The sequence below is a fragment of the Castor canadensis genome, chromosome 5 (assembly GCF_047511655.1).
Source record: "Castor canadensis chromosome 5, mCasCan1.hap1v2, whole genome shotgun sequence".
NCBI classification, from domain to species: Eukaryota; Metazoa; Chordata; class Mammalia; order Rodentia; family Castoridae; genus Castor; species Castor canadensis.
This window is the reverse complement of record NC_133390.1, coordinates 160,418,528-160,435,023: the sequence shown is the minus strand read 5'-3', so window position 1 is coordinate 160,435,023 and position 16,496 is coordinate 160,418,528. Positions and strand designations below refer to the sequence as shown.

The window sequence follows — 16,496 nt, the reverse complement described above, 5'->3', positions numbered from 1 at the left end:
TCTCCTGGTCTGGGCTAGAGGTGTGGCTCAAGTGGTACAGCGCCTGTCTAGCAAACGCGAAGTCCTGAGTCCAATACTGCTATACATAACAAAAACAACAACAATAATAATACCATCCACTGGTCATCTCTATTTAGTCGTAGAGAGTCTGAGATTGTCGCGGAGGGGTAGGTCTGCCTGGGATCCAAGACGGTCAAAGTGCACAGAGCCGGGCAAGCACCCAGGGCAGCGGGAGGGAATTCGAGGCAGAAGCAGCCTAAGCTGAGGTGTGAGGTTTGGCTCCTATCCGAGTTCTACCATGGACCGTAAACTGATCGTTCGCCCAGCCTGACTTCAGTTTACGGGTCTGTAGGATGGGATGGTTGGTTTCGCTGTGCCAGGTTGAAGGGGGCGGAGTTCGCGCACGCTCAGCACCAGCGAGGGGCGAGGGGCTAGGTGCTGGGGTGTGCATGGATGCTGGTGCGGGCGATCTGAGGTCCCCCCGGCCTCTGCCCGGGAATCCCCCCTCCTGCCGCCCGCGCGTCCCCTCCCGGGACGCCGGACGCCGGGGCGCCCCAGCGGGGTACGATCCCCCGGCACGCAGGGGAGGGGGCGGCGGCGGAGCAGAGGAGGAGAGAGCCGGGGCCGCGGCTGCCCGGGCCCGCCTGACCCTCGAGGGGGTCGCTGTTGCCTCGCACATCCTTCCCTTGCTCCCTGCCTGCGTCCCTCCCCGCCGCTCCCGCCGCGTCCGCCTTTTGTTCGCGGAGCCGCGCGCCCCCGAGCCGAGGCGGCGGGGCGGGGAGCTGGCGGGGCTGCGCGGGGGGCGGGCAGCGCCGGGCGGAGCCGGGGCCCGGGCCGCAGCCGGACTCGGAGCCCGAGGCAGCGATCGCTGTGCAAGCAGCCGAGGCCCGGGCACGCTCCGGGGGCGCGGCGAGGCCGAGGGGGCGGGCGCCGGGCGGAGCCGGAGTCGGAGCCGGGGCGCCTGGAGGCGATCAGGCCGCTCTCTCCGACCTCAGAGCAGCGGAGAGACCGTGCGGCGGGGCTCGAGGCCGGAGCGCAGTCCCCGGGTTGAGGTGGGCAGAGAAGAACAGCAGCCCGAGCGGCCGGAGTCGCACTCGGACCCTTCCCAGGGACGCCGAGGCCGGGCGGGCCCGGGCCATGCGCGCCGCTCACTGAGGCCGAGGGAGGCCGCGATGGAGGCGCCGGCGGGGGAACTCCCGGCGCGGGGCTGCGGCCCCCCGCCCGCGCCCGCCCCAGAGAGGAAGAAGAGCCACCGCGCGCCGTCGCCAGCCCGGCCCAAGGACGTGGCCGGCTGGTCTCTGGCCAAGGGCCGCCGCGGCCCAGGCCCGGGCGCCGCTGCCGCCTGTAGCGCCGCGTCCTCAACGCGGCCGGACAAGAAGGGGCGCGCGGTGGCGCCCGGAGCGCGGGGCGCAGGGCCGCGGGTGGCTGGGGTCCGCACCGGGGTGCGCGCCAAAGGCCGTCCGCGCCCGGGTGCGGGGCCGCGACCGCCTCCACCGCCTCCCAGCCTCACGGACAGCAGCTCCGAGGTGTCCGACTGCGCGTCGGAGGAGGCGCGCCTGTTGGGCCTGGAGCTGGCGCTGAGCAGCGATGCCGAGTCGGCGGCCGGGGGCCCGGCGGGAGCCCGCACCGGGCAGCAGCCCCAGCCCGCGCCATCCGCGCAGCAGCCTCCGCGGCCGCCTGCTTCCCCGGATGAGCCGTCGGTGACCGCGTCGTCGGTGGGCAGCAGCCGCCTGCCGCTCAGTGCCTCGCTCGCCTTCTCCGACCTCACCGAGGAGATGCTGGACTGCGGGCCCGGCGGCTTCGTGCGCGAGCTGGAGGAGCTGCGCTCCGAGAACGACTATCTCAAGGTGGGGTCGCTGAGGGGAAAGGGAGGCGGCGGGGGGGCTCAGTGACTCTCACGGCCCCGCGGGCCTGAGACACTAGTCGGCCACTTTCCCACTGAACAAGCTGGGGAAAGAGACCCGAGGTCGATCTAGGGCTCCCTCACAACCCCTCTCCACTTTATTTGGGAAGCCCTCTCCTGGAGGGGGGGGACTTGCATAGCATACTGGTCAAAGTATTTGGGGCGTCGATTTGGGGAGAGGGGCCTTGGAAAACCTCTCTGGAGGATCTTAAGTGGGTGGGGGTGGGTATTTAGCAAGGGGCTGGGTCCCTGCTCCGGACCCCGCCCCCAGGCCGGCGGGCCTTACAGGCTCTCCTTTCTGGGATGGGCACCAATGTGCATGGCTGGCAGGGAAGCCTATGGCGATCCGCTGGCGAGGAGAGACGGAACACCACCCTGAGTCTTTACCCAAGGCTTCCCCCTGGTCTGGCCTGTCCCTGCCTGCCTTTCGGGGCGGGTCCAATTTGAAAGCATGACATCTGGGAACATCCCCTTGGCTGGAGTCCACTTCCGCCCAGTCTAACGGTCCCACAGCCTGGGAGGATGATTTCGTGGGAGAACCGGTTCAGAGGCAGCTTCCCCAATCCCAGCATATCACAAAAGGGCCCAATCGGCCCTCTGGCCATTGCCTCCTCCTTCCCATGTTCTACCTTAAAGTGGCAGTTCCCTCTGGGCCCATGGGGACTGAGAGCTGCCCAGAGGAGTGGGTTTGCTTTGGGTCGCTCAGTAGACATGAGCACCTCTGGGTGCAGGCCAGGCTCCGTCCGCCCCCTACCTGGCATCATGGCAGCTGTGGGCCCAGCCCAGCTCTGGTGTGTTGACCTTGGCCCAGGAGGCTGGAATCTTCCTGGGCTATACTGCTGCTGCTGCTGGGCATGGTTTGGGAAGAGGCTGCCATGTTGCTTGCACTTGTCAGTTGATGGCCTGGCACAACACCCAGTGTGCCCCTGGCGGGAGCCCCTCAGCTAACAGCACTCTGCTGACTTATGCCTGCCCACAGCTCTTAAGCTTGCCTTGTGGCTCTGCCGGCCAAAGGGGTTTCTCCCTCCTGAAAGTGTTGAGGGCTTTCTCAGTTGTGTCCCTCAGTCCCCATCTTTTCTCAGGATTTGTTCTCCACATGTGTTCAAAAAACACTTGCAGACTACAAGGACAGGGTCTGTCTGAAGCAGGATAACCTGCTGCTTCAGCCTTGACCCTTCCCCAGGACAGGCCCCAGTTTTCTTTTCTGTGACATGGGAGGATGAATCTTCCCAAAGGCCCCCTTCAGTGTTGACAATAGGGATTCAATCAGTCCTTATAGTTTTCTGAAGATGGTGGTGATGAGAGCGCAAGAGGAGGGTGAAGGAAGGAGGGAACTGACACGCTTCAAAATGGAGTCTTTGGGGCCTGTCCTGTGGATGCTCCAAGCTGCTTCCTATACTCCCTTTCTGTGCTGCTCCAAACTTGGACCTGAGCCCCTTACCCCAGCTGCTCCCAGTGACAAAACAGGAGGGTTCACAGTGCTTGCCTCAGGGTCTCCTCATGCCTTACCCCTGTGGACTCCAGGGCATCCCAGGAAGTCAACAGGCAGAGCCTTGAAGCCCATCTCAGCTGCTCATGACTGTTCTTATGGGAGAGTGGTCCCAAGAGACTAGGGGTTGAGCCTAGGGTTTCCTAGGGCCCAGCTGGGGACTTGTTGGTGCCTGGACCAGGGCTGAGCCTCAGTTTCTACCATCCATTCAGTAGTTCAGGCTCTATGCTCAAGCCTCAGGTCACTATTGGATCTTCCTCTAGCCTCCTGACTGTGTGATCTTAGGCAGGTTACTTAACATCTCTGGACCTCAAGTTTTTCATTTGTAAAAATGAGAAATCACACATCTTTCAGCCTTGAGGAGTAAATGAGATATAAGATCTGCACACGCCAATGGGAGGCTGGTGTGTAGTAAACCAATGGCAGAAGCTGAGATCACTGCTATTTTCCAGAGACAGGGGACATGTTCCATGTGCACCTGCCACATTCTCTCGTGAATTCTCTGGTATGGGGTCCCCCCCTGGTGCAGGCTGGGCTGTCTCCTGGCCTTTCACTCATTCATTTGCCCAGTATTTGTTTAGAGTGTGCTGCATACTGGTGCAGATGTGAGGATACAACTGAAGGAGGGTGTCTGTTCTCATGGACCTTTGGGCAACTGGGATTAAACAACAGTCATATGATAAAGCAGGGTGGAGAAGGGTAAGTATGCCAAAGCATGTGAAGGTGGGGCCTGGGGCTCAGGGAGGCCAAGAGCTGAAGGATGACATGAGCCGACTGAGTAAGGAGGTGCAGTAAGAACGTTCTAGGCTAGTGGAAAAGGCTTGTTAAGTTCGAGAACAACACAGAGGCCAGGGAGGGGAAGCAGATTGGTGAGGAGGTGTCCTGTGTGCACTTGGGTCAGGCCCTCTCCTCTTCTGCAGGTTCATTTACCACAGCTGCCAACCTCACAGAGCCAGGGTGGAGATGTTAATGTGGACCGTGGTGTAGGACTTAGTATAACAGGTGTTTTCTTCATTCTGCAGATGGGTAAACTGTGGCCAGAGAAGGGAAGGGTCTTGCTCCAGGTCTCAGAGCCAGAGACTCTAGGCAGCCAGGGCTTGGGGTAAGAGTGTTAAAACACCTGACCTGTTCCTGCCTCTCTGGGCCACTTTGCATCTAAGATACAGAAACTGGGGAACAAGAAGGACTCCAGAGCCCCAGCATTTTCACTGCAGGCTGTCTGATTGGATTTAAGGAAGTGCCCAGTGTCCAGAGGATGGCCACTTTCACCTGCCAGTGGTGGTGGTGGGGTACTGGGAACTGTCAACTAGGGGGCCCAAGTGAGGAAAGTGTAAGTGTGACAAGTCTCTCCCATGCATGAACAGACAAAGGAGCTCCACGGAGAAGGTAGTGAGCTCACTGTCAATTCAGTTATTCAAAGAGGCCAGGTGGCCTCATGTGCTTGGACAGAGCACAGGGTTTGTGGGAAGCACCCTGTAAATGGTCTGAAGTGTCGGTGATTGTGATTATCTAAGGACCATGGGGGTGGATTTGTGTGATGGCTCAGTTGAGCTGCCTGACCTTGGGTCCCTTCCGGCCAAGGAAATCTGAAGGTTATTCCAGGATCCCGACAGCAGGCGTGTCAACTGTGTTCCACTTTCTAAGGCTCAGTGGTCTGAGGTCACTCATGACCACTAGCAGTTGCTATGTGGTGAGGACAGGCTAGGAACCCTCTGGATTTAGATGGAAGACTCAGAGAGCTGGAGCCCAAAGACCTGACTTTGAGACCTGACTCCCCCATTTACTGTGTGGTCATGGGAAAGTCACCTGGCCTCTCTGAGCTGCTTTTTTCCTCATGTATGTAATGGAAATGACGGAGCCTACATTAATAACCTTAAGATTGTTTTCAGCAATCAGGGAGGTATGAGTAGACACAGCCAAATCCTCTATCTCCTTAGGAGTAGTTATGGTTCTTAGCCAATGAGCAGACAGGATGTCTGTGTGTTTGTTCTTGGAGGAACTGGGAGCAGCCAGGAGGGTGGGTTTCCTTAGCAGTAGAATGTTAGTAAGTCAGGGGCTGCTCCAGGGACGGCGGGAAGGTGTGGTCACATTTCCTGGCACACATGTGAGCTCTGGGGAGCCAGGCCTCCCCGCCTCCTGGGAGGTTCTAGCTTTGAGGTGCAACCAGTTCACCCTTAAAGGACCCAGAAGTGTCCAGAGGAAGCCTGCACCGACCCCCAGTTGCCACTGTGATAGACAGATGAAGGCTCCAAGTCACACAGCCAAGATTCCTGCCTGATTGGTCTAACGCAGGCTCCTATTCTTTCTGCAGTGTGGCCAGAGAGAGCAGTGGGCTTCTATGGCTACCCAAGTGTCTAGTCTGGGCCGCAGGTAGTGAGAGGGATCCTGTCAGGGGCTAGGCATCAGGCTGAGATTTGCTGGGGGCAAGTTGTGAATAGCACAGGCTGGAGGCCAGAGACTGTAGGTGGGATGGGGACTGTGCGTGCGTCCTGTGTGGGGCCAGCTTTTCTGTTAAGCTGGGGATAAGCACGCCTGCCAGGTCATGGGGACCCTTTGGTGTGAGAGTGCAGGTGGAGTGCTCAGTAAATGTTGTGCTCTGCCCCTCCCTAACCTGCCCCTGTGGCTTCCATTCATTTGTTCATTCATTCATTCAGCACATATTTTCCCAGAGCCTCCCCAGTGCCTGGCCGCACGGTAGTCACCACATGTAGCATTGCATAGCTGTAAGGGGAGGGCTCTAGTCTATCACGGGATAGGAAAGAGAGGTGATCACCACACTCAGCAAAGCCTCATGGTTGCTGGTGAGGCCAGCCTCCCAAGATAGCTGAGAGGGGGCCTCAGGGAGGACTCAGAGATCTGGGTCTCCAAGCATCCTGAGCTGTTGGTGTGCACACATGCACGCGTGTGAGTGTGTGCGCATGTGTGCATATGAGTGTGTGTGAGTGTGTGTATGTGGGGGGGCAGCTCCTGTGGGTTGGAAGATGAAGTGGAAAATGTGAGACAGCAGCTGCTGCTGCCTGGGGAAACCACAAAGCTCCCAGGACCACCAGTGTTCCCTGCTGAGGGGCCAGGCCTATGGCCGTCCCTGGGCATACTCCTGCACACACACACTGAATGTGTACACACACAGTCACAGCTCACGCTGAGACCTGAAGCCACTCAGAGTTGGATTCATATACACATCCAGTGACACGCAGATACTGTGTGCTTTCAGAAGGCTGCTGTCAGCCATGGCGGAGAGGACCCACACGGAGAGCAGTACATAGATCCTTGTGGACACACCATCTCTGTCTCGTCACACCACACATTACAGACAGACACAACACATGCTCACACCATCAAGAGATCCTAGGCTCAGAAGCACACCCTCAAACACACATCTCACACCCTTAGACACACTTGGACAAGTTGCAGAGATGGACACACAACCTGGAGACACCCTAAGACCTGTCAGAAGTCTGCCTATACTTGCAGATGTGCACACAAAGCCAGGCAGATGTTATCCACCCATGGAAATCCTCAGGTTCACCCTTGCCAAGTGGCACAGATACCTGCTTACTGCCTGAGGTACCCTCCCCATTTCCACAGAGAGCAGCAGACTTGCACACTCACCAGGGCGCAACAGAAACCCACCAAGGAGATACCCACAGACACATTTGCACAGACATGGCATGCAATCACATATTCATAAGCAGGGACACAAGCACAAGCCATGCAAATGTCAGGTATGTGGTGTTTGCCAAATAGCACACACACATGCACACTTGCGCACACGCTGTGACATTTCACCCCGTCCATAAACACAGGAGGTCCTGGTTGCCATCTCCCTGGAGCGAATGTGTGCATACCCCTGCTGCCCTTGGCAAGGCTCCCTTCACCAGACTGCTGGGAGCAGTGAGAAGGGTGGCCTGGGACTTGATTTTGTAACTTTCTGGGTCTGGGGATCCAAGAGCTTACTGGCGGTAGATAGGGGGCTGGCAGGTCTCCAAGTCCAGAGGAGCTGCACCAAAGGCCCCCACCCCAGGCCCCTGAGGCCAAGAGCTTGGGCCAGGCCCAGCAGGGCTGAGGGAAAGAGGCAGTTGTCAGGCCTGCTCACAGAGGAACATTGCCCTGGGGCAACTCCTTTCTCATCTGGAATTTCCCACCTGCCCTAGCTCCCCTTCTCTTCCTACATTCCTTTGTAGAGGGCCATAAAGAGCCATGCCACCCCCATCTGAAAAGGGTGCCCACTTCTGGCCTGGAAATGAGGGAGCTCCGAGGAGGTATGGGCACTTGGCGGGGCCAGGCGGGCTTCCTGAAGGGGGAGGCATCAGAACTGGGGGCTTACATGAGTGGCTGCCTCTATGCTCAGCTCCTGGAACAGGGCCTGCTGCTTTGGAGGGGCTCAGTAAATAGGTGGGTGTGACTGAGTGAAAGGCAGGGGTTCCCATCTGGAGGCCAGCTGTAGGTTTAAAAAGGAGAGCTATAGGGAACAGTGTGGAGTTGTGGGGGGATGTCGCAGGAATGGGTGGCCCTGCTTGGGCAGGGCACTGAGGCACTGTGAACACTTGGCTGGGAGGGGTCCCTGTTGATTTGTAGCAATAGCAGGGATGAGGGCTGTTTCCTTTCTGTGTGTCTATAGCACAAGGCCTGGCCTGTCCCAGAGGCTCAATGAGGGAGGGAAGGAAGGCTGTGGGGTCTCAGACAAACTCTGTCTTTGAGATTAGGTCTTAAGCCAAGCCTCATCCTGTCACCTCCTCCCCATGTGTGATTCCCCTGTGCAAGTCCCCTCATCCAGCCTCAGTCTTCCTGTCCGTAATTTGGGAATGTAATCTATTTTTTGCAGGCACTTGAGAAGATTAGAGTTAGAAGTTCAGGCATACAGCAACCCAGCACAGTCCTGGGTACAGCAGAAGGAACAGAGCCCCACACCCTTGTTTAGTCTCTGGGGCAGAGGGAGAGCAGCAGTCACATTTCTTACTGTGATGCTTCCCTCATCCTTTACACACATGACCTCATCCATAGTCATATCACTGCCCTGTGGGGCCGGAAGAAGGCCCTCACTGGAGGGAAGGGGCCAGGACCTCTGTGTTAGTTGGTTAGCTGGCTACCCTGAGGCATTGCAGGGAGTCAGCCCTCCCTTCCTCCAGCCCAAGGGGACTAAGAACCCTATGGTCTTGAATCCTGGCTCTACCTTTTTTCCTGAGCTTTTTCTTTGGGAGCCTCAGTCTCCTCATCTGTAAAATGGGATCTGATAGCACTGACCCCGCAGGGTTGCTGTAAGGACTAAACAGGAGGAAGCAGGTACGGAAGGGGATTGGCCCTCCCTCCCTGTTCATCTCTTACTCAGGCTCTCAGCCCTCACCCCTTATTATCATGAGGCTCTGGTGACCCCCTGAGAGTTGTGGGACTGTGCCTGACTCCTGGTGTGCCTCTGTGGACCGGGCTGGGGTGGCGCTCTGGGAGTTGAAATGATGCATTGTGGGTACCCCAGACCTATTTCTCCCTGCATGCCCTCCTTTTCCCTTCCATTCTGAGTCTACTGTCCCTGTATTGCCAAAGTCAGTGCCTCAGACTTATGACCTGGTAGTGTTTCTTTGCAAGTTGGAGGTCCACTTTTGGGGTCCCTCCTTTTAAGGTAGAGGTGAACTGTCTGCTTGTGCCTAGGCCACACATAGACGCTTTCTCAGGGGGAGATTTTGGGGTCCCCCAGCTAAGCCAGATCAGTTTTGCCCTGCTTGGCTCTTTTAGGCCTGTTCAGTTGCACTGGCCTCTGCCCTGTCCACCCTGCCCTGTGGCAAGTGGCCTGTGTGGTCCTGCCTCCCTAGCCTCCCCAGCCTGCCCAGCCTCCTCATTCTCTCCATCCTGGCTCCACCCAGGCTCCCAGACTGTTCTTGTTCTGTATCCCCAGGCGTCTGTCTTCACAGTTCGCGGTTCTTTACCTTGGTTTCTCAGCCCCACCCCCACTGCATTCAGCTCAGCAGGCCAGGCTCCAGGCTGCAGCACCTGGAGCTTCCTGGTGTCTCCTTTGAGACATTGCCCAACAATGACTAGATTATTAATCAGGTAATTACAGTTTCATGTAAGCCCCCTTTCTGCGTGAGAGCAAGGACCTCCCAGAGTAGTTAGTCTCATCCTTCTACATATGTGCAAACAGAAGCCCAGAGAGGTTAAGATCTTGTCAGTGGTCACACAGCTTGAAAGTGACAAGAGGCAGAAGGGAGGGATGCTCTTGTGATGCTCTTTCCAGGATGCCAGTTTGGGGTGTCCCAGAGGGCAGACTGGATGACCCTGAGCCACTGTCTTGACTCATTCTTGCTTTACATCCTCAAAGATCTCAGCTCCCTGTCTTCTCCCTTTAGAGATTTAACTACAGTCCAGAGGCCGTTTGGGGCATGTTTTCAACATATCCAGATCCAAAGCTGCCTTCCTTCCTGTTCACACAGAAAGGACGGGAGGGACACTGTCTGGTGATTTCCTCTGTAAGTGTCCCCAGAGGCACAGGGCCTGCTCTGCCCTGTGAGGCCTTGAATGGGGCAGTGGCTGTGGGGCCTGCCTCTTCTCCAGCCCTGTTTGTGCCTCTGTAAAGTGGAGAGAAGACAACCAGTGCCTGCCTGGAAATGCTCACCACTGAGCAAGGGTTAACAGCTGACTAGTCAGTCTCTGCCTGGTATCTGGCACATGCCACACCCCTGTAAATGTCGGCCGGTATAATTTTCATTGTTCCATTATGGAGACCGCTTAGTCTAGTTTACAAGAGCTCCAACTAGACTTTCTTCCTGTCTGTGTCACTTTGCATGTGACCTTGGGCAGTGTACTTGACTTCTGTGATCTCAGGTTCCTTATCCATTGAGGCTGCTGGGGATGCAAGGAGAGAGCACGTACTGCCCACCATGTGCCTGGCGTGGGGTGTGTGTGGGGAGGAGCTGTGCTCAGGGTGAGTCTGCCTGTTATCTACTGCATTAGAGAGACAGGTTAGGGACCCTCGTCTTCCCTCAGATTCACAATCAGAGAAGCAGGACCAGGTGGATCTCTAGGATCAGGCAGCCTCCTTGTGGGCTGGAGCATCTTGTAACACCCCTCCATGGGTGTGGCTCTCCTCTAGGGACCTTTGACCTAGACTCCCCCAACAGTGGAGTCCAGCTTCCACCCAAGGAGGCTAAGCTGGATTGAACTCTGGGCTGGAAGACAGGGACCCAGAGTCCATCCCTGGACCCTCTGGGGAACCATAGAAAACTCAAACCCCACCCCCAACCCTCCCAACCCCCCTGCAAGGGATGGAGTCTTTGGGTTCCCCTCCCCCTTGCTGTTGTCCCTGGAGTGTTTGCATTTGAGCTAGAGGGAGCCTTTTCCTGGTCCCCTCTGTGAGGTCCAAGTGCAATGATCTCATCTGGAGCCTTGACAGATCCCTGGGGACTGGCAGAAGGGACAGCAGATGGCTCCCTTGGCCTCTTGGGTGGGGCTGGCATCCGCCCCTGTGGCCACTGCTGGCCACCCTGCTGGTCAGCCCTTCCTGGGTTGGAGTGAATGGCCAGAGCAGGAGACAGATAAGTGGCCCAGAGCCAGGGTGGCAGATGGGCAGGCAGCCTGGGCCATGGCCCAAGGGAGGGACCATGGTGGCCAGGTGGTATGGGTGGAGGCAGGCCAGGCAGGGGCTCCTGATCCTCCATGGTTGCCGTAGCACAGAGTGAAGGTTCTGGTCCCCTGGCTCAGCTCTTTGCTCTTCCCGGGTCTGCCTGCCCTTGGCCAGTGGGTCCCTTGGAGCTGGGGAGGAGGCGTTTCATTTGGATAAGGTTTGGAATCTGGCAGAGCTACGGCCTGGGTATTGATGAGTTGGAGTCTGAGCCTCAATGGACATTAGCCTCAAAGAGTCAAAGATTTAGATCCACACCTGCACCCCCTGGAAGTGGTTGCTACACAGAGTACGGTGGGAGGGTGACCTTCGTCTTAGGCTGGGTTATTCACTTCCACAGTGATTTATTAAGCAAGTTCTGTGTATCATGCACCATGCTAGGCTGCCCTCCTGAAGATGTCCTAGTGGTAGAGACTAGCCTTCCACAAGCAGTCACATAAATAAAACGAGTGTCCTGAATAAGCCTGTGATGTGTACCATGAAAGAAACAAAGGGATACGATGGAGATGAGAAGTCTTGATGGAGATGAGAAGTCTGGTAGGTGTGGAAGTCTCCTTAAGGAGAGGCATTGTAGACTACCTCAGGCAGGAGGCAGAGCAGCAGATGCAGGGGTGGCAGGGAGCCCAGCAGAGGAAATGACAGGGCCAAAGCTTAGAGTGGGAAAGGAGCTGCTGTGGCTTCTGGGGAAGGCTCTGGTGGCTGTAGTATAGCCAAGGAGAGGAGGAATTGAGGGAGGAGAAGGTGAGAGTTGAGGTGAGCAGGGGTCAGGCCAGATGGGGCCTGTGCCCTGGGACAGATTGGGGTTTCACTGAGTGTGGAGAAAAGTCCATCAACATGGAGGTTTTGTTTTGCTTTCTCCTCTCTACCTCAGGTCAGGTGTACTGAAGCATAATTCCTTCCTTCTTTTTATTTATTTATTTTTATTTTTTTGTGGTGCTGGGGATGGAACCCAGAACTTTGGGCTAGATGAGTACTCTTAACACTGAGCTACATCCCCAGCCTCATGTTATAATTTGCCTACAGTAAAATGAGACAAAGACACCAGTTCTGTAACCATCACACCAATCTATATCTTGTTCTACACTTTGATCAGAATGATAGCCTACAAAACAGGATGCCTTTGTCAAAACACACTTTGCTGTATGCAAGTTTTCCTCAGGGTTGGAGATGTCACTCTGTGGCAGAGTATGTACTTAGTATGAGTCTCTGGGTTCAATCCCAACGCACACACACGATACAGAAGAGTCTATCACACCGCAGAATTTCTTCTTTGAGGTCAATCCCTTCCTCTGCCTCAGGCCCTAAGAACCACTGACCTGTTCTCTATCCTGGTAGCCTTGCTTTCCAAAATGTCCTGTACACAGGTCACACAGCAAGCAGTCTCCTAAGTCTTGAAGGATTTCACCAAATCACTCCACTGAGCACCCAGACCTTGCTGCATGTTTTCATGGAGGTGCCACAGTTTAGCCATTCTCCAGGAGGGACATTTGGGTTTTCCAGGTTTTGGTGATCATTGGACAGTTTTAAGCAGGAGAGTCTTAGACAGTTTTAGGCACATTTTAGCCTTTTTTTTTCTTTAAGTAACTCCTTGGATCTGAGGGTGTGGCTTGGTGGTAGAGCACTTACCTAACATGTGCAAGGCTCTGGGTTCCATCCCTAGCACTACAATAAACAAAGAAGAAAATTAATAAGTAAGTAGAATTACTTCTTGGACTGAGTGGGGAGCAGGGTGTGAGTATTAAATCCAGAAATCTGGCCCTGAGTCTGTGCCCTGGGGCAGCCAGGGAGATTTTGGTAGAGATGGCCTTTGAGGTGGAGAGGCCAGAGTGGGAGACAGAGACAGGAGGAAGGAGGCCTAGGCAGTGCAGAGTCCCTTGGGAGCTGGGTGGGCCGAGACACCAGCTCCCAGCTCCTGACCCAGCCAGGGTCCACAGGGCGCATTTCTGAGCCCTGTGGCAGCACTGGGAGCTGACTCTTGTGGGGAGGTTGCTGGGCGACCCCTGCTGTAGCTCAGACTCTGCCTTGCTGGTTGGAAAGAGGCAACCTGCATCTGCCTTCAGGAACCTCAAGGCCCCTTGGTTACTTCCCTGTCCCTTTGGGACCAGCTGGAGCTATTGCTGGGTTCTGACCACCCATTTCTGCAGAGGGGCCACAGTTATTTTCATCCCCTTATAGACCAATTCCATCAGGCCTGAGCAGTCTGCAGTCATGTGAAGGGCTCCAGAGCACTGCAAATCTAGACTTCTCTGTCCTTGCTGTACAAAGGTTTGCCATTGTATATCGTGTAGGTGTCTCACAGAAAGGAATACTGCTTAAAACATTTAATTACTGTAGATTTTTTCTTCTTGGCTGCTGGAGTTTGAACTCAAGGTCTTGTGGTTGAGCCATGCTGCCAACCCAGAGCATTTAAAATGTGATTTGAGTCTGGGTGTATTGGTACATACCTTTCATCCCAGCGCTTGGGAGGTTGAGGCAGGAGGATCTCGAGTTCAAGGCCAGCCTGGGCTACATATAGAGACCCTGTCTCAAAAAGCAAAACAAAACAGACAAAAAAATGTGGTTTGAAAGTGTAACTCTGGTCAGGCACCGGTGTCTCACACCTGTAATCCTAGCTACTTGGGAGGCTGAGATTGGGAGTATCCAGGTTTGAGGCCAGCCCAGACAAATAGCTTGGGAGACTCCTACCAAACAATAACCAGAGCAAAATGATCTGGAGGTGTGGCTCAAGTGGTAATGTTCCTGCTTTGCAAGTGTGAAGTTCTGAGTTCAAACCCAGTCCTACCAAAGAGAGAGAGAGAGTGCAGAGCTCTGCTTCTCCCCTTTATGCCCGGGGAGTTGGGGTCTGAGGCAGTGACCCAGACCTCACAGATGCAGCCTCTGGAGAGAACAGGGGCTCCATCGTATTTTATGCTGTGGACCCTTAAGCCCTCTGTTGAGAATAATTCTAGGTTAATATTTACAGTGTTTAGTTTATTTTTAAATACAATGAAACCAAATATACTGAAGCACATTATTAAGATATGTTCTACAATTAAGATATAGTAATATGTGTGTTTATTAACTCATGAGTTCTGGTGACAGGTCTGTTAACCACTATAATTTCAAAGTTCTGATGAATGTAAAGATATTTTGACATCTCTGCAACAACTGTTATGAGATATGAAATATCTGCGATTTCTTTTGGGGGCCAAGTCACAGGTGCTGCTAACACAACCCTGGTTTGTTCCATGACTCCAGAATAGAAGGAAAGGCTAATTTTTAGTTAGAGATTGGTAAAAATAAAGATATGATTTTCCAAGTTCATGGTCTTCCTGAGTAGTGATGTAGAGAAGGGATCCTGAGGGCAGCAGCTGTCCTGCCTGGAGGTCTCTTATCTTGTCTGGGTGGGCTTGGGCACAACTCTCCCTCTCTGTGGCTCTTTGACTGCCCTATGGGGCTTCCTGGCTTGCCTGATGCGGCATTTTTCTGTGAGGACCCATGGGATGATTCACTGGAATGTCTTTGTAAACTGTGGAGCCCTGTGCCACTCAGCAAGCCTCCTATTATTAGCAGCAGTGTGAGCTCATGTGGGGCCATCCAGCCCAGCCTGGGCCACTCTTCCTGGCCAATTCTGGAGGATGGCTGAGAACTGACCATCACGGGAGCAGCCTCACCTCTTAGGCTGCTTACTGCAGGCTGCCCTTGTGGATCACAGGGTCGACAAAGAGGCACCTGTGGTCAGAGAGTAGGTGGGGAGCAGAAGGCAGTCCACCTTCCTGGGGTGGCATCAGGGGCTGAGACCAGCCAGGGCTACATAGGCTCCCCTTACTCCTTAGCAGCTTGGCTGCAGAGAGAGACTGAGCAAGGCAGCAGCCATATTCATCCTCTCATTCATTCATCTGTTCATGGACCATAAAGAGTGCCTGCTCTATACCATGTCCTGTCCTTGGTGATGCTGGGGACCAGACATGGGTCAGACTCAGCCCTACTCTTCCTCCAAGACAGACTTGAAAACAAGCGATACAACCTCAAGTTGTTAGTACTAGGGAACATGAAGTTCAGAGTGTGGGGGTCTGAATTAGAACAGGGAAGGAGAGAATGTTCTAGAAGAATGAGATAGTTGGGAGTTAGCTTGGTGAAGGCCATTCTAGTCAAGGAAACTGCCCTATCGAATTTGGAAGAAGACACAGTTCATGCTATGGTCCAGGGCCACCTGCCTTGTTTGGAATCCGGTTCCACTCCTCCCTTGCTTGAGCAGCTGTGGGAACATTTTCAGCACCTACCTCACAGGGTTGGTAAAAGGATTAAACCAGCAGCCAGGCCTGCACACACCTGGGCTGGGCCTATGTTCGTAAGTCTCCTGGTAGGCAGGTGATGGCCATTTTTTTTTCAGTCATGGCATATCTAGGAGCTGGGATCAGGGACAAGACAGAGTAGGGAGGAGACGAGGTGATGGCAGGTGATGGCTAGGGGGTCCAGGTTGGAGGGCTTAGACAGAAGCAGAAGCTGGTGGAGACAAATGGATGAGACAGCCAGCCACCTGCTTTTTTCAGATTTCCTCCAATAAACAGATATTGCCTGCTAGTCAGAGCAAAGGGAACCTGTTGAGAAAAGGAAGTGCTGACTGTCTCAGAGGCAGTGTGAGTGCCTGTCACCAGCCCTATAAGCTACAAGGACCTCACAGGAAAGAGACTACAGCTTGAAAACTGTGATTTGCACTTTTCCCAGGCTTTGGACTTCAGGCCTTCTACATACACCTTTCACATAGCTGGCATTACAGGTTTGCACCACTAGCCCAACCAGTGTTACCTTTGGCATCTGTGGTAGAAGATGAGATTTGGGTTCCCCTTATGTTGGGAGGGAGAGACTCAAACACCCTTTGTTCTGTAGCCACGAGACCTCCTGGGTTGGTGGAATTTGACCCCTTCCTCACTACTTCTAGTGTGACTACTAGACTACTAGACTTCTAGACTACTTCTAGTCTAGAAGGTGGGGGGGTCCCTGGGCTGTCTGTGAAAAGCTCCCCCCTTTCTGTAGAATCTGTCACCTGAGAGCTTTCCTAGGGTGCAGCCACATCTGCAGGACTGAGGAACCCAGAAGATTTCTGGGCTCAATGTGCACTCTGAGCCTCTGTGATCCAACAGAGTCCTGTACTCCTGGGGCCCCTCCCCATGCACAAGCAGCCCCTTCCCTGCCCCCAGCTCAAGCCCAGAAGCCCAGAGCCCCAGCCTAAGTCCTTCAGTCTCCTGCTCTGCTGCCCACGTCCCAGCCGTGCAGACCACAAGCCCGCCTTTGTCAACTCACCCACCACATGGGGCCGTGCCAGGAGGGGCTGGCCGGCATTCTGCCTGCACCTGGGATGAGCCCCCAGAGGCCTGAGAGGCCTGGACCCCTGCCCCCCACAGACAGACAGAGCTGGCATGAACACAACAGCCTGTGCCATCAGAAATGGATTGTAATGAAGGCAGGCCCCAGGGAGACAGCTGCTCATGTCAGAGATCCTTCATCCATTC

The 16,496-nt window shown here is 55.0% G+C and overlaps 1 protein-coding gene across 2 annotated transcripts in view; it reads left to right on the top strand.

The window, feature by feature from the left end:
• Window positions 1-895: 895 nt before the first annotated feature.
• Mtcl2 (microtubule crosslinking factor 2) overlaps window positions 896-16,496 on the top strand; it is a 68,071-nt gene continuing 52,470 nt past the window's right edge. The window contains exon 1 of one of the 2 annotated variants that reach the window (XM_074074715.1): window positions 896-1,847. In XM_074074715.1, the coding sequence (XP_073930816.1) occupies window positions 1,173-1,847 (675 nt within the window). In that variant the 5' untranslated portion in view covers window positions 896-1,172. The remainder of the gene's footprint in view (window positions 1,848-16,496) is intronic. The other variant, XM_020175262.2, reaches the window with a different exon arrangement.